The sequence below is a fragment of the Chaetura pelagica genome, unplaced genomic scaffold, assembly GCF_000747805.2.
Source record: "Chaetura pelagica isolate M959 unplaced genomic scaffold, ChaPel_1.0 scaffold429, whole genome shotgun sequence".
Taxonomy (NCBI): domain Eukaryota; kingdom Metazoa; phylum Chordata; class Aves; order Apodiformes; family Apodidae; genus Chaetura; species Chaetura pelagica.
In genome coordinates this window covers 555,803-581,721 of record NW_009954542.1, presented here as the reverse complement: position 1 = coordinate 581,721, position 25,919 = coordinate 555,803, and the positions used below count along the sequence as shown (strand labels likewise).

General features: G+C 39.3%; 1 protein-coding gene across 1 annotated transcript in view; it reads left to right on the top strand.

Annotated features, from left to right (window-relative positions):
- The window catches only part of ANO2 (anoctamin 2, calcium activated chloride channel), a 156,483-nt gene that overhangs the window by 60,052 nt on the left and 70,512 nt on the right, over positions 1–25,919 (top strand). The window contains exons 9-13 of the mRNA XM_010004927.1: positions 1,219–1,353; positions 3,685–3,845; positions 9,913–9,995; positions 13,095–13,106; positions 16,790–16,873. Of these exons, the coding sequence (XP_010003229.1) occupies positions 1,219–1,353; positions 3,685–3,845; positions 9,913–9,995; positions 13,095–13,106; positions 16,790–16,873 (475 nt within the window). The remainder of the gene's footprint in view (positions 1–1,218; positions 1,354–3,684; positions 3,846–9,912; positions 9,996–13,094; positions 13,107–16,789; positions 16,874–25,919) is intronic.

Below are 25,919 nucleotides of genomic sequence, written 5' to 3'. Positions count from 1 at the left end.
AAACACTGTTGCTGCCCTTACTCCTTTATCTGAGCTGGAAACAACTCTGAAGATTTTATCTGTTAAAAGAAATCCCAGGCCTCCAAAAATCTTATTTAACCATTATAATTAGGAATAATTTAAATCTGAGGTGCTGAGCTTGAGTAAACATTTCTTAGTGTGAGTGAGTTCAGAATCAGCATTAAAGTGAGATTGTGCTCAGCCTTTATGAGGAGCAAATCCCATCTTTCTTTTATTAGACCTGTTGTCTTTAAATTTATTGTTGCTGTGGACTTTTTTTCTGCCTCCATAGTGTGAACATTTGCATCTCTGATTAAAATGCAATGTCATGCCCTGAGTGCTCTCTGTATAGCTGCTTTCTGTCCACCATTCCTCCATCTTATTCTCTGGCTTGTGAAAGGTTTCTGTGTTGCTTTTTTTCCTAAATTTAGTTGCATTTTAATGATGCTGAGTGCTTGAGCTCTCTGAAGTTCTTGGTGTTTTGCAATATTTGTAATCATTCCTAACAGTACTTTGGGATAACCAGTTAGTTTCATGGATGTTTAGTTTACTTCTTGCAGTATGATTCATGAAGATGTTGGGTTGAGCTCTAGCACATATTTATCAACATCTACAGTGAACTGTTGCTCAGAGCAGAAATTGTTTTTTTCTAACCAGCTGTCCAGAGCCTGTTAATTTGTCAAAAATATTTATTCTTTCTGAAAAGGCAGCACTAAGTGTGCAAGTAAACCTTCCTTCTTTAATAGCAATTCAAGATCACTAGTTTTTTCAGACATCAGAGGATGTTGTCAGTGTGTTCCCAAGCCTCTCACCAACCGAATTCAGGAGGACTACAGAGGTAAAGAATGACTTCCCTAGACATGCTTCTGAGGAGCTGAACGCTTTCCAAGATTTTCTTCTAAACATTTGGTTGAAATTCTGCTACTCTTGATAGAATCAAGGCGTATTTCACTGACATAATTTAAGAGATGCAAATGATGCATGTTTCCCCTGAGCAGGTATTAAATATGTATTATAAGAACACAGGACTGCCTTTAACTTCTCAGAGCAGAGAAGCCCAAACAGCCCGAATCAACCCTGACTTCCAGGTATTCACAGTTTTCATCCACGTCTTTGACAATTAGTATTTTGACTTTCAGAGATTGTTGAGAAGTTGTAAAACACACAAAATGGTTTTGTTGCGTTTGTGTTTGTTTTTTTTTCCTCTCTCCTTTTCAGAAAGTATTTTGGAGAAAAGATAGGACTTTATTTTGCATGGCTGGGTTTATACACCGAATTCCTCATTCCATCTTCAGTAGTCGGGATTATTGTCTTTCTTTATGGATGTATAACCATTGAGAGTGACATTCCTAGGTAAGCTTCTCTGTGATCAACAATTTGTTACTTGAAATTTATGACTGCTTTTTTTTTTTTGGTAATCCTGAGTGAGCATAATTGCTTTTAACATGTCTGAAAAGCAGTGATGTATTATTAACGACCCAGTGATCGTTACAAATACTTACTCATTGAGTAGAAAATACATTTGAATGGCACCTTTTATTTGGCTGTTCTGTATTGCAGCTTCTGAAACAGAAATGTTAAATGAGTCTACTGCATTATTTTCAGTTATTTTTTATGACATCCATTTGCTTTTTATGAATGCACAAATCTCTACTTTCACCCTGAAAGGCATGATGCAAATTGTCAGAGTGATGTTAATGTTTGCTTCTCAGTGCAATAAGGGTATTTCCTCTGCTACCTGTGTCTGACTTCTGGTAGAGACAGGAGACTGGAATAGTGGTGCTGCAGGTCATACTCCATGTAGCAGCTCCTGCTTTCTCTCAAATGCATTGGCTGCTTTCAGTGTGGATCACTGCAGTAGGGCATTATTACTGATAGGTAAATTATTAATAACAGCACATCTGAGTTAAAATTTGTTTTCTTAATTTGATCTGAACAAATCTTGATGGGCTGTGCTTGTCTGTGGGAAAGCTTGTGCTAACATTGAAACGTGAGATTTACAGCTAAGATGTATCTGCAGCACCCTCTGCTGCCTTTTGAAATAGAAGAGAGCATCACAATAGCAATATGATACCTGGAAGAAGCTGTGTGCCTTTCAAATGATACGTTAAACACATTGATGCTACAGTTTGAAAAGTTCTTTTTCATTTGAAGTCAGAGAAAAAAATACTATTCAAGTTCAGTCAATATCAACACAATATGCCAGCTATCAATTAAGCAATGGTGCAAGTCTTTCCTTAGCTCACAATTCTGCCAAGGGCACTTGAGCTTTGCACTGTTCACCTGAGTAAGACTTGTGCAGATATGAAGCTCTTTCACATACAAACCTTATGAAAAAAACTGAGAGCATGCTCAGCAGTGTCAAAGATAAACATTTTTAGCAACAGAGTTACTACATAGCAAATAAGACTGAGCATTAAAATAACAATTTTAGAGTAAAGATTTCTAAATCTGCAAGAACGTCTCTTATCACACGTTTTCCAGAGGACACCTGAACAAGTAATAGAAAGGAAATACAACTTAACATCTGAATATATGAGGCAGAAGTGAAAGTGTTCTGTTTTTTATAAGATTTACTGCTGGGGGGAGGAAGGAATTTTTTTTTAGGTTAGTACCCTGTACTAGAAAATCAGTGTGCTATACCCACCAAGCATACCCCACCCATATTGAGTAGGCAAACTTAAGAACCCTGAGATGTAAAGGTATCTGATTGCCTGAAACCACTGTGCACAGAATATCTGAACACCCTTAAAACCTATCAATATGGGTGCCTAAAATAGCTACTCACACTTGAAGAACTTAGCCAAAACCTTATAGCAGATGGTGCTACAGATGAGAATTGGTTTTAAAGACCTATGCTGGGAAAACAGATACTACTTTTACAAATACCTCACAAAATAAAATGCAGGGTTGAGTTGAATCCCAATGTAAGTGTTGTGAGATATCCTTGATAAGAACAAGACTCCTGGCTAGTGTAACTCTAAAATTCAGTGCACCTATATAATTTTAAAGGAAAACCTACTGTATACTGCAACTAAAATTCAGTGCACCTATATAATTTTAAAGCAAAACCTACTGTATAATACTGCAAATGTTGCTGCAGATTTATTCTGTCTGTGACGCAGATCAACCAACATGCCTGGGTGCTGGTCCTGGCTTTCATGCATACTTAGATGGCCAGTCCTGATACAAAAAGCTCTATGGTATTTGGCATGGATTTTTGTACTACCATGTTAAAAATGTGTGTTTCATAAAGGGCAAGTCAGATTATATCCCACAGAATTTCCTTTATGATCTCCTCAAAATTGTTTTTCATGAATTTAAATCTGATCTGTATCAAATCATGTAACTGACTGTAGAGATGGCAAATTATACTTTCAATGCTATAGGTTTTATTTATTTTAGTGTGATAAACCTCAGTCTTCATTAATGCAGTCTTTGCTAATTGATTACTACAGTATAGTGCTCAGATTGGTTGCTATGATGGATGGTTTTTGCTGTTAAGGCGTCTATAGGAACTGACTATTCCAGCACAGGGAATGTGCAGGGAACACAGCTTCTGTGCTCTGCAAGTGCAAGCCACAAATGTTTACAAATTGCTTGTAATGGCTGGGAGATGCTGCTCAGCATCACTGCTATACATCTCACTGTCCTAAGTAGAACTTATGCACTTGTCATTCACAGTAAAGAAATGTGTGACCAAAGCAATGCCTTCACCATGTGCCCCCTTTGTGACAAGTTCTGTGATTACTGGAACCTCAGCTCTGCATGTGCTACTGCTCGAGCCAGCCACTTGTTTGACAACCCTGCCACAGTCTTCTTCTCCATCTTTATGGCTCTCTGGGGTGAGTATTGCTTTGCATGCGAACTGTGTCTTTTGATCTTTGGACTCCTGATGGAACTGAAATCTGTGATGCACATATAGTGGCCTTATATATAAAAAAGTGCAATTGGAGTGATATTTATGGCTTTATGAAGCTGGCAAGCTGCAGAGGGTCAGTCTGTGCCTGTGCTGACACTGGAGAAAGTCATATTATAAAGCTTTTCCTGTCAGCAGCAGGCTTTGGGGAAAATGGAGAGGAAATGCATAGTTCACTGAAGAAAAATCATAGAGTCACAGAATCACAGGATGTCAGGGGTTAGAGGGGACCTCTGAAGATCACCGAGTCCAAAACCCCTGCCAAAACTAGGGCAGATCACTCAGAAAGGCATCCAGGCAGGTCTTGAAAGTCTCCAGAGAAGGAGACTCCACAACCTCTCTGGGCAGCCTGTTCCAGTGCTCAGTAACCCTCACAGTGAAGAAGTTCTTCCTCATGTTGAGATGGAACTTCCTGTGCTCAAGTTTTCATCCGTTGCCCCTTGTCCTATCACAGAGCACAAGTGAAAAGAGGTTGTCTCTGCTTTCTTGACACCCTGTCCTCGTATATTTATAGACATTAATTAGATCCCCCCTCAGTCTTCTCCTCTCTAGACTGAAAAGCCCCAGGTCTCTCAACCTTTCCTCGTAAGGCCCTTCCAGGCCCTTAATCATCCTCGTAGCCTCTGTTGGACTCTCACAAGTAGATCCCTGTCCCTCTTGAACTGGGTAGCCCAGATCTGGACACAGTGCTCCAAGTGAGGTCTCACTCTAAGGTCCTTCTCCATGGGGCTGCTCCCTAGCAGATCACCTCCTAGCCTGTACTGGTGCATTTTGTTGTTCCTTCCCAGGTGCAGGACTCTGCATTTGCTCTTGTTGAACCTCATTAGGTTCCTCTTTGCCCAGCTCTCCAGCCTGTCCAAACCTTGCTGAATGGCTGCACAGCCTTCAGGTGAATCAGCCAGTCCTCCCAGCTTTGTGTCATCAGAAAACTTGCTGAGAACACACTCTGTCCCATCATCAAGGTCATTGTTAAAGATGTTGAACAGGACAGGACCCAGCACTAATCCCTGAGGGACTCCACTAGTTAGAGGTCTCCATCTGGACTCTGCACCATTGACCTCTTTGGACTTTGTTGTGTAGCCAGTTCTTAATCCATCTCATTATCCATTCTTCTATCCCACATTTCCTGAGCTTGCTTATGAGAATGTTGTGGGAGACTGTATCAAAAGCCTTGCTATGTTCAAGGTAGGCTCCATTTACTGGTCTCGCTGCATCTACTCATTCAGTCACACCATCATAGAAGGCTATCAGATTAGTCAAGCATTATTTCCCCTTGGTAAATCCATGTTGGTTACTCCTGATAACCTTCTTCTCTTCCATGTGCTTAGAGATGACCTCCAAAATGACCCACTCTATCATTTTTCCAGGGATGGAGGTGAGGGTGACTGGTCTGTAATTTCCTGAATCTTCCTTTGTGCTGTTTTTGAAGACTGGAGTGACATTTGCCTTCCTCCAGCCCTCAGGCACCTCTCCTGTTTGCCATGATCTTTTGAAAATGATGGAGAGTGGCAGGGCAGTAACATCAGCCAGCTCTCTCAACACTCTTGGGTGCATCTCATCAGGGCCCATAGACTTGTGCACATTCAATTTACATAACTGGTCTCTGACCCACTCTCCATTGACTAGTGGAGAATCTTCCCTCCTCCAGGCTTCCTCTCCTATATCCAGGGTCTTTCCAGGGTCTGATGTTCATAAGGGCTGGTCTTAATAAAGACTGAAGCAAATAAGGAATTCAGCAACTCTACCTTCTCTACATCCTCTGTTACCAGGGCTCCCACCACATTCAGCAGCAGGCCCTTGTTTTCCCTAGTCTTCCTTTTACTACTGATACATTTGAAGAAGCTCTTTTTGTTCAATTTTACTTCCTTTGCCAGTTGAAGTCCTAAGAGGGCTGTGACCTTTTTTATTGCCTTCCTACATACCCTGACAACGTCCCTATAGTTCTCCCAAGTGACAAGACCCTTCTTCCACAAACTGTAAATTTCTTTCTTCCACAAGACTTTCCCCAGAAGCTCCTTGCTTATCCATGCAGGTCATTTACCACCTCTACCCAATTTTTAACTCAAAGGAATGCACCTATCTTGGGCTTCAAGGAAGTGGTATTTAAAAACTGACCAGCTTTCTTGGGGTCCCTTTCCTTCCATAGTCATAGCACATGGGATTCCTGAAAGTAGATCTTTGAAGAGTCCGAAGTTCAGGGTTGTAGTCCTACTTATTGCCCTGCTTCTTGTAAAATACTAAACTCCACCACGGTCACTGTCACCAAGACTGTTCCCAACCATAATGTCCCCAGCCAGACCTTCTTTTTCTGTTAATATAAGGTCTAGCATGGCATGTTTCCTGGTTGGTTCTTCCACTACCTGCGTTAGAAAGTTATCATCAATGCACTGCAAGAGCCTTCTGGATTGAACATGCTTTGCTGTGCGGGCTTTCCAACAAATATCAGGGTGATTGAAGCCACACATAAGCACTGAGGAGTGTGATCTAGAGGCTACTTCCAGTTGACTGTAGAAGGCGTTGTCACCATCTTCTTCTTGGGTTGGTGGTCTACAGCAGGCAGCCACAATAGTTCCACCTCAAATTGCATGTCCCTTCATTCTTACCCACAAGCCTTCAAGCTGTCCTACCTCCCCCTGGATAGAACTCCATACACTGCAGTTCCTCTCTCACACAAAGAGCAGCACCCCCACCTCGCCTTGTTGCTTTGTCTTTCCTAAAAAACACATAGCCATCCATGACAACATTCCAGTCATGGGAGCTGTCCCACCATCTTTCAGTGATGGTGATTATATCATAGCCATTCAACCTATCACAGATCTCCAACTCCTCCTGCTTGCTCCCCATGCTCCATGCATTGGCATATAAGCATTTCAGAGAGGGAGCCAAGCAATTATTTTTCACTTTTGGTACCTGACCATTCCCAGGCACTTCCATGGTTAGCAACTTATTAGCAAGCCCTGTGTTTTTGTGGTTGCATTTATCACCATTTCCCACCTCGGGTGGGATGGCAGACAGAAGACCATCTTTAGGCTCATCTCTAGTGAGCCTGGTTTTATCCCCATCCCACTTCGAGCCCAGATTAAAGCCCTTTCAATGAGCCCTGCCAGATCCTGTGTGAGAATCCTTCTCCCCCCTGGAGTCAGATGTGTTCCATCTGTCACCTGCAGACCTGCTGCCATAAAACTTCCCCGTGATCGAAGAACCCAAAGGTTTAGCACCAGCCCCTGAACCACACATTGATTAGATGTGTTTTCCACCCTCTTCCAATGTTTTTCCCTACCACTTGGGGGACTGATAAAAACACTTGATGTGTCCTTTCTTTCTCTGCAGCCTTGTTTAATGGCACTTCTAATTTTTGCCATGTTTTCCCTCATTTTCTATTGACATGGCAAGTCCTTTTACCACCTTTGTACTTGAGGCAGGATTGGTATGGTGCAGGCAGCTGAAGGGGTTTCATTTAAGCACAGTGTCCACTTCCATGTGGGACAATTTAGTCACATAATTTTATCACAACTTTATGGGATTCCAAGAACAATGGGACTATTATTGTTTTAATTATAACATGTTCTAAAGTATTCTATTTAAACAAGATTTTTTCTTCTTTCGTGGCAAATATTCTCTGTCTCACTGAGGATGTCAAAACACTTAATAAATACTAAAAAATGCATTATAGTATTATTCTTATTGTTTCTGGCTTGACCTCTGCCCTGAAAAGTGTGTGGAGTGTGCTTGTATGTATTATTGCTGGTGTTATGCCCTCCTTCACTCTAGATCTTGTTTATTGTAAAAGTTAAAGGTGCTATTGCTACTGTAAAATGTTTTTTTATTTCCCCCTTCATTTTTCACAAAATGAAATTTTCATTCTTAAGATGAAATGGAACAAATGTATGACTGGACTGTAGGCGTCCCTCAGCAATCAGTGTGTTACAGTTTGCAACCCTGTTACAATTTTTACTGCTTGTTTTAGAAATTACTGTCTGGCAGCATTTTTAAGGCACTTGCAGACAGAACAGATCATGGAAGTAAAATGTTCACAAGATCCTTGAAACCCTTCAGCAGAAGTTAGAGAACATGTAAGCACTATGACTGAGAGAAATGGCAAAGTATTATTAATTTATAGACTCTCACAATGACATATTTTCCAGCTTCAGATTTCTGCCAGTTACAGAGTAGACTGACAGATAAAGTGTCACAGTTTAACTGCTCCTATGAAACATGCAAGACACTGTGTTGTCCAGGTTTTAGTGTAGCTCTTTGGACAGGATGTGTATAAATGACAATTCATGTACTCTTTCATAGGCAAATAGTATCATCTTGACAGAGAATCTGTGCTGTAAACTTGCATCCATGCAAATTATAATTTTCTATGCATCCTCATCCAAAATAATTACATTTCAGAATCACTAATGTAATATGGAAAGCAAAACTTTGATATATCTTTGCACGAAGACAAATCAGTAGAATCTGTAAAGGAATAGAAAGGAACAAAAGTTCCGTCTGCATTGCTTTTAAAAAAAAAGACATGTAAGCATAACAAAATTCTTTCTGATCTGTAGCTCCCCTCCAAAAATGTTTCCCACAGATTGGAAAATCTGTTCTTGGGACCATGGTAACTGAGCTTGTCAGTGCAAGAAAATACAGCCATCATATACAAAGAATAGCAAAGTGAATTAAAGTATCCTTTAATAACTTTGCCCAGCTTGCCTATTAAGTATTAGATGACACAAAATTTTGCTGCCTTACTACTAGGAAGCTGTACTGGTTACATCTACAGCTCTGCTGATTGGCAGATCTCATTCACACTCCTGACCTGCTTGCCTCACCATGTCTTGAGTAAATGTTGCTGAATGCCTTTTCCCAGGATAGAGTGTAGTGATGTGGAAACTGGCATGGCTTGGGACTTAGAACTGCATGCTGGAAAAAGCAAAGTGTGATAGTTGGAGCTGGCTTCATTTCATGATGTTGTTGGGCATAAGAATTCTAACACCCTGCTCACCTCCTTCCATTCTGTAAAAGGCAGATGACTTGCTATAGTTAAATATCTTGAAACAAATCACACTGTTACTAGCTGATCATGGTGCCTCATAAAGTATTTGTCATTCCATCAATACTGTTTGTGAGTGACCACATTCACAAAATATGAATGAATGCATAGTTAGTTATGCATACCATCACTGCTGTGATTTCAGATGTCAGATGTGTTTATTAGAAGTGCAGTTGTGTCTAATGGGACTGTTTTTCTGCTAGTGGAAGTTTGTAAATAATAAGCAGCTGGACAAAGAGCTATCTAGGCAAAATGGCAATTATGAAAGGCAAGTCATGAGACCATAAATCTGAGACAACATTTGTTCCTTCATATTAGTGAAAAAAGGAAAGCCCAAAGACCAGGCTACTGGCCAATTCTTTATGACAAAATCACCATGTCTAGGCAGGATAAAAATATTCAATGGCACCATTTCAAAAAACATTTGTTTCTACATCTTACAGAAGGTCTTAGTTTATGTACCAGTATCAATTACTTATTTCAACAACAGGCTGCACCTTTCTTCACATGTTTTTGACTGGTTGCAAACACGGAAACAGCACAATCAGTTTGGCTAATTTGAGTGTTACAGAATGATATTTAGACCAAGATTTTATTTCATGATATGCTTTGTACTCATGAATTATAGAATGACTGATGGTACATGAAGACAGATGAAGTTTTTGGGGTGGATATCAGCAGATATGGGTTCAGTTCCAGTCTCTGACAAGAACTTAAAAGCACTTTTGGTCAATCCATCTTGTATCTTACTATAAAAAACTAGTAACTATTGTTTCCATGTTATGTTTGTATTCTTTCTTTAAAATAGGGCCTGGGGCTGTTTTTTAGTGCTTATTTATAAAGAAGTTAACATAATAGGATTCAGATATCAGTTGGAGCTTATAAGTAATACAAACATTCACCACAGTATAGTGAATGTATGATTTTAAAATTCTTTTATTTATTAAAGCTACCATGTTCCTTGAACAATGGAAGCGTTTGCAGATGAGATTGAGCTACTTCTGGGATCTAACTGGACTGGAGGAAGAAGAAGTAAGTTTCCTTTCCCTTTACTGATTTACTGTATAAATTATTCTGTACCTGAAGATATGCATTGATGCTTAGATTTCTCATGTGTGTTCTCCAGCCTGATGCAGTTCGTAGGTGTGTTCTTCTAAATGACTGTAGCTGACTAGAGTGCAGATGCTGATGTAGCTTTAGCACAGGGTCATATTCACTAACTCAGAATTGCAGCAATAAGATTCTCTTCTATTGTTAATGGTGAGCTGAGTACCTGGGTGGAACAATTCAGTGTGTCTTGCTCTTTTAATTGACTTAATAAATTGTGGTCAGGTTCTTTGAAGATGAATTGTAGGACTACCTTGGTTTGATGGGAGGATTTGAATCCGTTTCTTCATGTTTCAGCAATTTTGTACCAATTACAGTATAAACTGAGAGGCTGGAGAACAAACTCTTGGCTCTGCAGCATACTTGATGAACCCACCAGATTGTACTGAATTTGAAGTTCACCTTCTGCAGTACAAAATCCAAAGGTTTAGCTCAACATTTGCAAAATGCTGTGGAAGAATTTATAGATTTGTGAGATCCTGTGATTAAGAGCTCTGAGGTGATAAAAGTTGGCGGACAGGAACTAGGAGATCAGCAAGAATCCTTTGTTTATGACAAGTGAGGGAGTGCCAGACACATTGCAGTACAAGTTGAAGAATTAGGAATGTAGAATCATAAAAATAAGGCTGGAATGGACCTTGAGGGCCATCCCTTGTGCATGGTGGGATCCTGTCTACTTAAATCATCTTGAAAAGATATTTGTCTCGTTTGTTCTTAAATAAATCCATCATTGGAGCATTTACTTCCTCCCTAGGTAATCTGTTCTAATACTTATCTATCCATACTGCTAATAAGCTGTTCTTTCTTTCAAAGCTGAAGAAATTACCTCTGTTCTCTTTCCAGCAAAATTCAACATGATGTCATATCTCCCTCTGTCACCATTTTCTTAAAGATGAAGTAACTTTTGCTCTCTCAGTGTTTATTCATAAATAATCTTCTAGATGTCTGCTTTTTCTTTTTCCTTTCTGGACATTTTCTAGTTGATCCATCTCTTTCTTGAAGAAAAATGCTCTTTTAAGTAAAAACCATACACCGTATCATCTTCTGATAGCTCTTGGTACTTCAGCAAAAATGCAAAAGTTAGGCCAGGTTTTGTTCACCTTTTATGCAGTAGATTCATAAAGATGCAAGTTTGCCTGTAAGAGAGATACTGGCACTATGTTTCAGTGGTGGAATATAAAAAGTGCTGAAAATTATGTTGCAAAATGGAAACCATGTTTGATCACGTTAGACCAGGAGGAACTAGCAGCAAAAGGTACAAGGTCATTTAAAAGAGCAAGAAGGAAAGGGACAGAGGGTATTAAATTTTAAGTGAGATGGGATTATTTATGATTATAAATTTCTTCAGAAAGGGAAGGTACAGCACCAAAACAGAGTAGAACAACCACAGAAGCTGAAGAGCTGAGAACTACATACTGAGAATCATATTGAAATAAATGCCTTCAGTGTAATTTTTGTGAACTCTTGACTATAAAATTTTAAGGTTACTTTCTTTAACACACTGAGCCAAATATTTTTCTTCAAGAGAGTCACATGACAAATTAATTTAGTCTATTTATTTGTAAATGTCTTGGCAAAGGCAGTCTGAGAAAGCCAGCTCACTAAGGCTTGCAGGCATATTTGCAGCTGGCAGCTGTACAGACTTAGACAATTTGTGTTTGTATATCTGAAATTTGTAAAAGTAATAGGTAGCATTGAGTACTAGACTGTAAAATATTGTGTTGAAAAGCAATTGAGCAACTGATAACTCAATGGGAGAGGGAGGGAAAAGAACCAGAGACAGATCAGAACCATGAGAACAGACAAAGCCTTGGAAATACTATGAATAAGTACTCAACATGTCATATCATGGATTTGTGCTTGTGTAACCCAGTCAAAAAGGTTGTGCATTTCTTTGTTTTCAGTTTGTGTATTAAAGGATATAGCCATTAATAAAGCAGGAGTAGAGGAGGAAGAATGCATTCCCTCTTCTACTTGTGAAGGAGCTGGTGAAGAAATACTCTAACGATGAGGGACTCTAATGATGTAGGGAGTAGAAACTATTGGCCTCCAATGAATCTTCAGAAATTGTTTTTCTAGGACCCAGACTGTTCCTGCCTTAGGTTTTCTGGGTGGAAGAGATTTTATCTCATGTTATCCACAATACTGTGTAAACTGAAATAGAAATGCAATCTTAGAATTTGGAGCAGAACTTAGAAGAATAAATGGACAGAAAGGCCACACTAAGTGAAACGCCACTGAGTGGAGGTCTTGCTGTTGTTCAAGTAGACATGCTGTCATACTGTTTCAGTAAAACAGGGAATAACGTAGGTGTCTATGCTCATTAGAAACATGTCTGGTAACTTAGAATTTTAAGTTAAAATCCTATGCTCTGTGAAAGTTTTTTTCAAATTCTTGAAAACTCTAATTCCCTTTGTCTCTTTCCTCTTTTTGCTTTTTCATGACTTAAAAATCAATGAATTATTGAACCCTTAAGAGAAGACTTTAAGATACCCTGTGGATTATTGCTGAGTTAAGATAAAGTAATAAGGAAGGTGGCTTGAATAAAACAGACTAAAATAGCAAAGACTTTGTGACATTATGTTTACAGATCTATCCCATTCTCTCCTTACTCAGTCATGATTTAATTTTATCTTCTCTACTAGCTTTTAGTAATTTTTTTGGTGTGATCTGTGTAATTTGATGTTTTCAGCTTGTCTTTCACCTTGCAAATTATATGACTCTTTTCCTGAAGTTCTAACAGTATCCCTAAAAAGTGTGTTCTGGTTTGAGGGGGCACAAGCCAATTCCATGGTATGAATACAAGACCTGGAGAGAGGGTGTTTAGGACCCTGATGGATCTGAGGGGCAGAGTGGAGAAGACTCAGTATTCCCTCCCACTTCAGCCTGGCAGCCCAGGCTTAGATTGGCTTATGCTGCTATGATTCACAGAATCACAGAATCTTAGGGGCTGGAAGGGACCTCGAAAGATCATCTAGTCCAACCCCCCTGCCAGAGCAGGGTCACCCAGAGCACATCACACAGGAACGTGTCCAGGTGGGTTTGAATGTCTCCAGTGAAGGAGACTCCACAGCCTCTCTGGGCAGCCTGTCCCAGGGCTCTGTCACTCTCACAGGAAAGAAGTTCTTCCTGATATTCACATGGAACCTCCTATGCTCCAGTTTGCACCCATTGCCCCTTGTCCTATCACTGGACATCACTGAGAAAAGCCTAACTCCATCTCCCTGACGCTCACCCCTTACATATTTGTAAACACTAATGAGGTCACCCCTCAGTCTCATCCAAGCTCAAGAGACCCAGCTCCCTCAGCCTTTCCTCATCAGGGAGATGTTCCACTCCCTTCATCTTCTTTGTGGCTCTGCTCTGGACTCTTTCAAGCAGTTCCCTGTCCTTCTTGAACTGAGGAGCCCAGAACTGGACACAATACTCCAGATACGGCCTCACCAAGGCAGAATAGAGGGGAAGGAGAACCTCTCTTGACTGACTAACCACCCCCTTTCTAATGCACCCCAGGATGCCATTGGCCTTCTTGGCCACAAGGGCACCTTGCTGGCTCATGGTCATCCTCCTGTCCACCAGGACCCCGAAGTCCCTTTCTCCTACACTGCTCTCCAGCAGGTCAGCCCCCAACCTATACTGGGACGTCGTGTTGTTCTTCCCCAGGTGCAAAACTCTACACTTGCCCTTGTTGAATTTCATCAAGTTTCTCCCTGCCCAACTCTCCAGCCTGTCCAGGTCTCACTGAATGGCAGCACATCCTTCTGGTGTGTCAGCCACTCCTCCCAGTTTGGTGTCACCAGCAAACTTACTGAGGGCACACTGTTCCCTCATCCAGGTTGATGAAGATATTGAACAACACAGGTCCCAGTACTGATCCCTGATGGGACTCCACTAGGCACAAACTCAAACCATTAAACTCAAGCCACAACTGTAAAAGCTTTTGACTACAAATTCAACATTGATGTTTGCTTCAATTAAATTATTTGCATTAAAATTCCTGTATGTAAATCCAGTCATCAGGATCTTTATGGGAAACAATTAAAAGAGTACAGCTGAAACAAATTAATAAAGACTGAAAAAATAATTATAGTCAGGACAAATTTTTAGTTCAGATTAGTTAAAGTGTCTGGATTTCTGCAGATTAGGGATGGGCTAATACTCTTAATCTGGATCATGGTTCAACTGAAGAAGTTCAAAAAGGTTTAGAAAATATGGAACTAGATACCTGGAACCAGATAATTCTGGATACTACAAAGTTTTTGTTAGATTGTGTCTGATATATATGCTTCAAGGTGTTTTAGGAAGTGTGCCTTGAAATGCTACATAAAGTCACCTTGCTTTTACCTAGTAAAACAGGTTGCCTGCCAGCCTTGGGTACCAGGTGCACAGAGGCTGAAAGGAAGACAGCTTCAGGGAAATGAAAATTCTAGAAATATCTTAATTTGACAGTGCTGAGAAAATACTATTTCATAAACAAAAATCCATTGCGATACTAACTGGAAGAAAGTTTCATGTGTGGTGGAAAAACTGGGCTATTTATGAGGCATTATTATTAAGATGGGAGAAACTGATAGAGATCACATCTATTATCTAAGTGTTCTGGACTTAAAAATATTGTGAGCATCTACTGGTGATCCCTTCATATGTGCTGAGACATAAAAGTACTTTTCCTTGGATGAATATCATAGTACTAGGATGGTCTAAGCATATCATTAGTTTGCATGATTCTTCCTTAGCCTTCTTCCTCCCCTCCCCACAGTGTCAATCACCATAAGAAACAGAAGATTTTAGTCATTCGTTTGTAATAATTAGTCCTCTTGCAGCAGAGAACAGCTGGTCTTTCTGGTTTGTTCATTCCAAGTTTTCATCTTGATTTAGAGCAGCAGCTGGATCATTCCAGTTCTCACTTGTGGAAACCTTCTTTCTTACCAGTGTGCACTGCTTTGCTGCTCTGCTTGTGTTCAGCATGTTAGGATAAGGGTGTTCAATGAATTCTCAGTGGTTGTTTTTACTCTCCTTAAAGTGTAAAAATGAAGCACTGGGCTGTCTTATTTTTAATTGTTTAGTCCTTTGGTCCACTAATCTGGGATTGTATCCAAGATTCTATTTTTTCTTAGCAATCCAGATGTGGTTTTTGTATACTTTGTAGAATCCCATTATAATTTTATTCCTAAATCAAAGAGAAATTAAGGAGAGGTCAGAACTCTTTCTATATCTGTATTTAACTGGATCATTAGCTATACGGCCTTAATTTGCAAGGTATTGTGGATACACAATATTGTATGTTTGAGGCAATCCTGGAGACCATTCTCACGGCAAGTTCCCACTGATGGCAACAGGAGTTTTGTCGAAGTAAAAATTTCATTATTTGGCTCTTTGTTTTCAGAATGGGAATTATCTTTTTCTACTCTGAGCACTCATTTGGCCTCAAAGTACCTTGGCTCACATGGTTTTCAATAAGGGTCTGGCAGCTGTACTGGCAGCCTTCCAGCATCGTGGAATCATATTTATCCCTACATGGACATTTCATCGTCTTCAAGTCATCACAACTGTTTCTAACTTATTGTCCTAAGTGTAGAACTCTTCCCATTTTCAGGCAAAGAGTTGGTTCTGAATCACACTTCTGAGAGCAGAGTGGATTTGTTCCTTTACATCCATGTATGTATGATCAGGATCAAGTACCTCTAAGTTTGTGCTGTAACTAGTTGTTTCATGCAGTATATTCACAAAAAGGAGATAAAGATACATGCATTACAGGAGGTGCTGTGGTCTTTTCAGTCAAGGGTAAGATGACTCGGCAGATTCACTGAAGACACATCAACTAGTTTTTCAGTCCAGATGTTGATGTATGAAATGCAGTTCAAAGGACGTTGGTATGTCTTACTAGGAAAATTAAACATTACTTGATCAAACTGGAACAGAACATACACTCAAAGCAGAATTATCAATAGCAAAAAAGTGAATTAAGGTACGAAAGCATTTGATTTTCTTACCCTGTTTTCTCAGAGCCAGACACACACTGCAGGCACACAAACACAGCACAACAGCCTCATCCTGCTCCCCTTCCTGGCTGAGCAGGTTGGAGGTCTGCTAGTGAGAATATACATATGCACATATGTACATTATGGGTCTCTCCAGCAGCTGCGCTCACTCAGCCTGCCCAGAAGCTGCCCCTGGTCTCTCTGGCTAGGACTCCCCTGCTCCCTCTAATAGCCAGCTCAACCGTGGTTTTACCGTTAGACACTGGCACTTCTTTGGCTCCCAGGCAATTCACCTACTTGTCAGCTACTGCAGCTTGAACTCTGCTAGCACTTGCATACTCAGTCTCACACCTGAACTTGTTCCAATTTCTGGTGGCAAGACCCCCATACAGCCCACAAGCTATTGATTTGTTACCAGCCCTTTTTATCCCCTTATCCCTCTATTTTTCCACACCTGTTCCTCCTCAAGTGACCTAGAACTCTCCCACCTTTGGTTCCTCTCTGAAGCATCCCATAATAAGACTTATGTAATCCCTAAATACTCTTCCCCTGCGTCCTATAATGTATCCCATATTTCTGGGCAGTGATTGCTCTAGTCCAAAGGTGCTGTTGAATTGTCTTGGTGGCTTGAATCATGAATAAGTGATCATAAATTTCTAAAACTATTTAAAAAAAATCTTAACCGTGCATTTTGGGTTTTTGTTTTATTATTTAATTGGAGTTTTTTTACTTTTTCAGGAGCATCCCAGACCAGAGTATGAAACCAAACTGCTGCAGAAGAAGCTGAAAAATGAAAAAATGACAAATGAACATTCAAATGAAGTAAGATACAACTTACTCTTTTTACCTATATTTGATTTGTGTTTTATTATATTGAGATGATATTTTTCTCTGTATCTAATGTATAGTTTGGAAAAGACACTTAATCAGCCTTGTAAGTTGTTTGCTGGGGGTTTGGTGTTGTGCAGCCCTGCAGAGCCATTGAAAGGCTTTGAGGTCATCACTTTCCTAGCACTAAAAAGTAAATACATTTGAATAGATATATGGTTGACAGGTGGTTCAGGATCAGATTTGTAGAGTGGTTAATTATTAGCGAGATAATCATCACAGGAATTCTCATAGAAATGACATAGAATGTCACTATGGACAAGAAACAGCTTTTTGTATGCCTATTTGATTTGATAGGTAACATTGGCATCCTCAATCGTGTCGCAGTTGGGCAGGTTTGATAGCAGCTCCCGAATACATGGAAAAATAATAATTGGAATATGTTTTTAGGCTGAAGTGGGTTTAGGCTTTCTCTGGCTATTTCAAACTTAACAACAAGTGGTTTTTTCCCCCAATTCCCTCTTGTAAAATATTGACTGATGTCTATTTCCCACGCACATCTAAGTCCCGGTAGATTTTGTCCATTGGGCTTGGTTAACCAAAGCTTATTCCCTGTGTACCACACATGCCAGCAAAGCCAAAGAATTCCAAAACAGTGCCCAGTTTCCAGGTAGAAGGAAGATTGCTTAGTGTAAGCACTGAGAACCAGTATCTGAAGTGGAGAATACTCCAATTTCCAGGTTTGGTCCAACAAAGTTAGCCTTGCAGTTTCTGATATAACTCCACTAGCCCTTTCTTCTGCCAGTCACCATCAAGGTTTGGAAATGTTTCCAGTGAGCCTTTCATCTCAGTGACATTGCCTTTCACCTGTTGGGCCTACCCAAACTCCACAAAAGACAACTGAAAGATTCTCAAATACTTGAATGGGTGTTGGATCTTGTAGCATTCTGATATAGTGCTATGGAGACATCTTCCCTTACACATTAAGTAGTTTACTAAGCCTTTCAAGTGAAGGTTAAAACTGTAAAAGACTATCTTAAATTGAAATCTGGAAATAAGTCAGTGATTGATGCTGTATAATAATAGACTTTTGTAGTCATGAGGCAGTGTTTGATGATTAGCTTGCTTACACAAGACAGAGAAATCACAGCAGAAATTAATTAATGGTAAAAGAAAGCAATGAAAATGAGGAATAGTGTAAAGATGCAGTGCTATAAAAATGTGAAAACCTTATTTAAGACTTCAGAAAAGGATAGATTTTCTTGGAATATTTTTCTGCAATTATTTTTTGTGTCAATGTAGATGGAAAAATAGCACTCAGAAAGAAAATATTTGCTTCAAGTTTTTTTGGGCATCATTTGTCCAATGTACTGACAGGAGAAAAAAGCCAATTTTGGAAACTGATGTAAGTATTTTAAACTGCAAAACTGGACAAAAAAGTAGCAACATTTAATCATATTTAATTCTGAAGTAATCTTGAAAAAAATCAATTTTTAGTTCTTGGGTCATTTTTTTAAAAGTTTCCCAGAGTCATCTTAATCCCTTTCCTAAACTTGATTAAAAAATAAAATACCTTGACATTTGCCATCAGGTAGTTACTCGTAGGGAGCAGTTATTCATAGGGCAAAACATTTTCTTTGGGTTGATTAAGGTAAGCTTCTAAAAAATGCATTCATCCTGCAACTTACCTACTACCATGTCTCTCCAAATTGCTGAAATATATTCCAGACTTCTGAGCAGTTTTGCTTATGAATCCTGTTGTAATAACTCTCTTGATTTCCCTCAAATTCTTTCCAGCAAACATTGCATTAGTCTGGGTTTGGAAGATGTGATGCTCAGTGATTTGTACCTCAACATCTTAAGATAATTTAAGGGCGAGAGATTTTTGTGTGAGACCTGCTGAAGAGGAAAGTGCTTTAACTGAACTGTTACGTTAATGTAGCTGTGAAAACAACCATTACATTTTGCTTTGGAAGATCCTGAAAAGTTAGACATGAAAAGTGATGAGTATTTAAGACTGCAGGAGTTCTTCTGCCCAAGTTTTAGAGGTTTTAATCTCTTTACTCCCTCAAATGGCTGTCTGTTACACTCATTGCAAGACCATTAGCTCAGGAGATTTTGCATGGCAGGTTAATATGAAGGCACAGGTTTCTGTGAGGTCTCTAGCTTAGTACTTCTGTCTTATTGGGTGGAAGCCAAGGTACTGGACTTTGTCACATTAATAGTGCAGATCTCGTGTCTGGACCTGGATCAAAGCAGAGGTCTTTCTGTAGTTATTCAGTCCTCCTAATTTCTTGGTTTTGTATGAATGCACAGATGCCTGTGAGGTCTCAGTCTCATTATATCATGCTTGACAGTCTAATGTCATGGCATAAGTCTCTGTGAAGTTCTCACCATCATATTTTTAGCTAACTAGAGTAATTTAAGAGCATATATTTTGGGTATAGCTGGTCAGCAACTGTAGTCTGCTGTGTTGATATCAAAGGACAGGCTCTGGCAACAGTGCCTAAAACTTCTCATTACTTATCTAATATGAAGTCAGAAGTCTCCAGCTCAGCAGCTGTGGCTTTTTGGGATAGAAATTATGCCAAAGCTGGGGCTATTGTGAGAATACTGATTTAGAGCTTAAGGCATATATTTCTATAAAATTACTGGCCTGTTTCCAGTATGTTAACTCCTCTGTTACGGTGAGGATGTGACTAGTTTTATGGCACGACTCTGAGCTTTTATGTGGAAAACTCTGGGTACAGTGCAATTTTTTTCCTGCCTTACTCCAAGAAGGAGTCTCTGTGAAGTTAACTGGGTTATTTTTTAAATAAAGGGATAAGAGTTTGGTTATGGACTGGTTTTGTGATCGTAGGAAAAAATTGACATCACTTGCATGCTCTCTTAAATTACAACTTGGGAATACCTGGGAAGAGGAAACCTACTTCAACATTCAGTTTTCCCTGTCTGCTGTTGAAGTCATTAACTTTAATGAGTGTGGAAGATGCTAAGCACCTGTTAGGCCCAGTAAACATATGAGTCATTCTAACCAGGGTACAAATTCCAAATCAGCTTGATGAGACTGGCAATAAAAAGTATTACAGATCTAATGCATTACTTGCCCAATGGGATTTGTGTTACAGAATACAGCTTTCATACAAATACTACTCAGGGTATTTATGCTACTGTAATAAACAAAGAACAGAATTTCAGCCTGCATCACTCTGTGTGGTTCAGGCTGGTTTAATATATATTTTATTGGGTATTTTGAGAGTGGGAAAGAAACTGTGAGGTCTCAGAGCACGTCACAAAAGATTGGTGTGAAGTTACTCTTCCAAGAACACCCCAAGGTGTATCTGGAGAGAATTAATTAAAAGATAGCGGAGTGGAAACATCTACACAAAATGCCTCAGGTTAGCTAGCAAATGTATAAACATAGTCTTTATAAATTGTGACATTCACTTAGAAAATTGAATGCAGTTCTGAGGGACTAATTCTGGAAACCTGCAGTGACCTGGCTTATAATCAGCAGCAATCAATATTTGATTCTTTGTGGTCACATACAGGTCTCTGACATTGAGCTTCTTGGTTGTTGTACATTAAAAGGCTTCTTTGTCCATGTGGCAGAGATGAACTCTCATGTGTGCATGCATGAATGCATGTGCCTGATAATATAATAATGCAAATATGGCAGATGCAATTGTTGTAAAGCAATTAATTTATTTTTTTTCTTGCTTAATACACTATAACATTGAATGTGGGGATACAAATATTTAATGAATAAGGTAAAGTTCCTGTAGCTGCAGGATGTTAACTAAAAAAGGTGTGGGTTATTTGTAATCTTCTGATAAGTTGTTCCTCTCTCTGTGCAATAGTAGTTGTCTCAATGGAAACGCATGTAAGTCAGGAAATGAAAATTGGTCTCATGCCTGAAAACATGCAGATGGAGCTGGGTTCAACTCTCACTGGAGCTGATGGAAAGAAAGCCTTCCAGGCATTTCTGGGAGAGATGGATCAGGCCCTGATTTTCATTAAATGTTCAGCTGATCTGGCAAACCTGATGCAGCATCATATATATTCTTATCTTTCTTATTTGGCAGGAAACTGAATAACTCATTTTACATATTTCTCAAGGAAAACTTTCTTTATAGAAAAAAAAAAATCAGATTGTCTTTTGGCTCATGTCCTTACTTGGAGCAAACCCTGGGAATAATAAAATCTGGCATTCTATCTTGCCTTTAATTCATTTTAAATATGAAAGTGACAGAACAAGTTATTTAAATTGTTAATTCAGTGGGTAATTGAACCAAAAAAAGGTAAATATTTATTTCCAAACCATTGTTTCAGTTAATACCTAAATGAAAGCAAGCTGGTTTGAAGAAGAAAGTCTGTAGTGTGAGGATGATACAGGTAAATATAAAGCAGAATTGTATATTGCTGATGAATAATATATGTGTGTGTGTGTATATATATATAAAATTGTCAGCATTGCAAAACGTAAAATAGGAATTCTTGCTACTAGTTGGTTCCTTACCCAGTTTCACATAAGCAAATCTCCCATAAGGCCTAAGGAACACTTCAGATGTTGGAGTCCATCTCATTATTAAGCAAGTCCTTTGTAGGATTAACTAAAAAACTTAGAAATATCTTGATGTACTAGCTCCAACTCTGTAGAAGAAACAAAAATAACTGGTTGTAAATGCTCATTTGGACAAGCAGAACTGCAAAAGGACTGTGAGTAAATCCAGAGTTCCTTAGTCACCAATATTGAGAAGATATTTTTTTTAGCATTTGTTGGACCTTACTATTAATGTAATAAAACCACCAGTTTTGAACCAGTATTTCTTAAATGGGCCAATGTCTTTCCAGCCTCTTCTGTTGCTTTATTTTGAGAAATAACTTCCCTTTCCAAGCATATGGAATAGTAAGAGGAGTTTGTGAAAACTGACTATTGACATGGTCTCTCAGTGTGTTCCTATTCAGATGTGTGGGTTCTTTGACCATGGGGTACATGATGTGCGTTCAAAACTCTTTGCTGTTGTTGTAGTGGAGTTTGGTTATCTGTGTATGGATTAGTGTAAAAAACAAAGCTAAGAATGTCCCACTTGCTCCCTATGTCTTGGAAAAACAGAGGCCATCCAACTTGTATTCAACTTGTCAATGGCAAATACCAGTGACAAGTCTCCTCTTGTCTGCAAATCTAGGCATTTTCTCACAGAAAGCCATCAGGTTGGTGTGGGGTGATTCACCTTTGGGAAATCCTGTTGACTGCTCACAATCACCTTCTTCTTTATGTGCTCAGAAATGGGTTTCAAAACCCCTTTCCAAGGGAGCAAGCTGAGACTGATTCCTTGATTATCCCTTTGTCATTTATTTGAAGATGGGTAAGGAATTGTTCCTTCTCCAGTTGTCAGGGCCCTTCCCTCATGTCAGTGTCCTTACAGAGATGATAGAGGTCAATCTTGCAGTAACACCAGCCTACTCCTCTAGCTTCCATTCCTCTTCTTCAAAGTTACAGGTGAGTGAAATCACTGCTCATCTTTCCTAAAGGCAGATAAATCATTGCTTTGTCTAGACATCAAAATCATGTTTAGGAAAACTGGATGATTTTTTTTATTTCACTGCTGGAGACCAAATAGTGAAGATTATAGTCAGGATTTTCAGAAAAAGGTATCTAATGCTCGTGAGACTCTGCCAAAATAAAAAATAGTGGTCTTTTTCAGAAGAGAACTTTGAACCTAGAAAGAAGAGAAAATAGGCTGCTGCTTGTTGGTCTTATTTGTGTTACTTATTAAGAAGTTGGCTCAAGGCAGCACCCTTTCTAGGGCCATACTACAGCTTACTTTGTTTAATCCTGTGACTTGGACTTCAGCATGTGATTAAAGTTAAGCACTTGCCTCAAGCACCCTGAATACAGATACAATTAAGTGCTTTTTGACCACTGAGCTGCTTACTGACAACATTAAAGATGATGCAGGTCTCTTTTCCATGAAGCTGAATGGAAAGACTCTGTCCTACAGGTTTCATTCATCAGCACTTGAAATTAATAGGAGTTCTGCTTAAATAAGTAATAAAGTATTAGTCCTTTTGTCTGCAGTTACTGCAGGTGACTTGCTATCACATTGTACCCAGTCAAAGACTATAATAACCGGTTAGAGGATTGCAACAAAGTCTCAGGTTGAAAAAGAAATCTCCAGAAGTCTGCTGGGTTTTAATTTAACACAGATACTTGAACTTAAGAAGTTTCCCTTTCCTGTGTGCTGGTGATTAGAGGATTGCAACAAAGTCTCAGGTTGAAAAAGAAATCTCCAGAAGTCTGCTGGGTTTTAATTTAACACAGATACTTGAACTTAAGAAGTTTCCCTTTCCTGTGTGCTGGTGACAAACTCCTTTTTTTTTTACCTTCTGCTGAGCATATTTATAGGGTTTCATGATTTTAATCTCCAAGGTCAAAACAGAAGCCCAGATTTGGGAGAAAATTTACACAAATTGGCTGTGGAATCAACAGCCACTTAAGCTAGTTGCCAAGAATTTTTTATTTGATGCATACTGCAATCCTGACTGCAATTTTAAAGAAATAAATTGTATTTATATTCAATTCCTTTGGGCATCCATCCCATGAAGATTGAAATTCCACATACTCCAAGCTTAAGAACTGAAGAAGTCAGCTTGAACTGCTCAGCTTTTGCAGGTATTACCATTTGTGCTTGCAAATCTGCTAATTTTCATGATACACTTAATTTAGGGGTAAGATGGCATTGAGTTTGGAAGATCCTTCACATCATGGTATTTCATGTAATAGATGAACTTGAATTTTTACCAGGTTATTCAAGTCAACTGTTCTTGCTACTGATGTCACTGGGTATTGTACAACTGAATTTGGTGAGAGTCAGCTTTAAACTGAAGGACCTGGGGGGAGGGATCCATAATGACAGTGATCACACCACCATCATCACTACAATCAATTGGGGAATAAACCAGGCCAACCAGAGTAGTGTAAAATGTGCCTCATCTGTCTCCTGAAATGAGAACCAAAAGATCAGCCACCTGCAGTGTATGTACACAAATGCAGGCAGGCTGGGAAATAAACAGGAGGAACTGGAGCTCCATGCCCAGTCAGATAGTTAGGATATTATGGGAATAACTGAATCATGGTGGGATGATTCACACAACTGGAGGAACGTGACAGATGCTATAGGCTGCTCCATAAAGGCAGGCAGGGGAGAAGAGGTGGAGGAGTCAGGCTCTATGTTAAGGAAAAAAACTGATCTGCAGGTATATGTTGACATGAAGCAGTGCAGTTGATGGAGAAAGTACACAGCACTAGTTGCAAAGAGGAGACACCCTCTGGACCTAAGAGATTCTGTATATGAAATACAGATATTTGCATTAGTTTGACTAAGCAGAGTGTACACATTTTGCCATTTCCTTTACTTTTGTGTGGAGTACATATTAACTAACCACTAAAGCTAAGAGTAGCACTTACTGTCTTCAAAATAAAACCACTAAATTATATCTAGGAGTTGTAAAACCTGTACATTGACAAACAAGCAAATCTAAGCTGTAAACAGCAAAAAACATATTCAACCTGCTCATAGTAAATGTATGTGTATTTCCTCTAGACATTACATTTCTTTCCAGTGTAGTATTACACAATTGTCACTTTAGCCATTTGCTATAGGTGGAATTTTTGATGTTGGGTCTGGTAAGGTTTCATCTGTTCTCAGTACCTTATAGCAATATAGAAGAGTAACTCTTCAGGCCAGCATTTTCTGTCATGAATTTCTGAATAGAATCTGGAATCTCCCAACTTCTGAATGTCCAATTTTTCAACTTTAACATACTTTTTGATGTAATCCATTAGACAGAGGGAGAGAAGCTGCTTATATGGAACAATCTGTGTCTTAAAAATGCATATGCTGAGACTACTTGTACTCCCTCATTCTTACAAGCATAAGGTCACCTCCACTCTTTCTTTACCATTGCTGCAACATGACCTGTTTGCCATGTGCCTTCTAAAAGTCTGAGACACAACTTTCTCGTTTCACAAGGTTTATAATGGCTGCAACCTAGAAAACAGAAATGAACCTCTAAAATGCAGATCTGTCTTGTTCATTGATGACAAATGAAGCTACAGTAGCAATTCCAGTGCAGCTGTTTGTAGTTCCAGACATTTCAAAAGTGTTTTTAACATCTGACCAAAGTTTTTTGTCCCTAAGGCATTACTGAATACTGTGACATATTGGTTCCTTCTGCTCTCCTAGATCCTTGTGTGGCCCTTCAGTACCAATAAGTTTCTTACAATAGTTTGTGTGGGCTTGAATTGCTAAAAACAAACCTCTAATTCTCTAGGAAATTTTAACAGCAGATTGCATCTGCTTCTGTTGCTGTTTTAAATAAATGTCTAATTCACTTTCATATTTCTTGCAAATGGCCAAATAAACGCTACATTGAAATGCTGTTTTCAAAATCTCTGTCTTGTGGAGAGTGACAATTTCAGTGTAGTACTGTCTTTAATCTAAGGCTAGATGGTGTAATTGTTAGTGACATGTTTTAAGGTTTTCTGATGGGCTTGGAAGCACAAGTTAAACCTTTGCTCTGGAGTAATTCTGAACATACTGCTGCCCCTTGAGTCAGTTATGGCTGGGTTTTGGGGCAATCGTTGCAGGAAAACAAAGGTAATGGGAGTGGTGTTCAAATGGACTCAATGTATGTGCAGCTGTGTTGCCTAAAGTGTCAGCTGGGCAGATGTGATGAGTCACTTTTATTTGTCTAAATATTTTGGTTTATGGAAGAAGCAGCTATACTAGAAGTCAGAGGCAGAAAGGCCTTAGGTGGTCAAATTGTTAGTGGTACCCAGCTGTTCTACCTGATGCTCACCTAAAGGGATGACCACAAGAGGACAAGGCATTAACATAGCTCTGAATGTCATGGTTCCCAGCTGTTCAACAGAGCCATCAGGATTGTGAGAAACTGATAACAGTTGCCAAGGAGAGCTATCATATTTCATGTGATACCTAATGGCAAGATCATTTCAAACGGGGGTTGTTCAGCA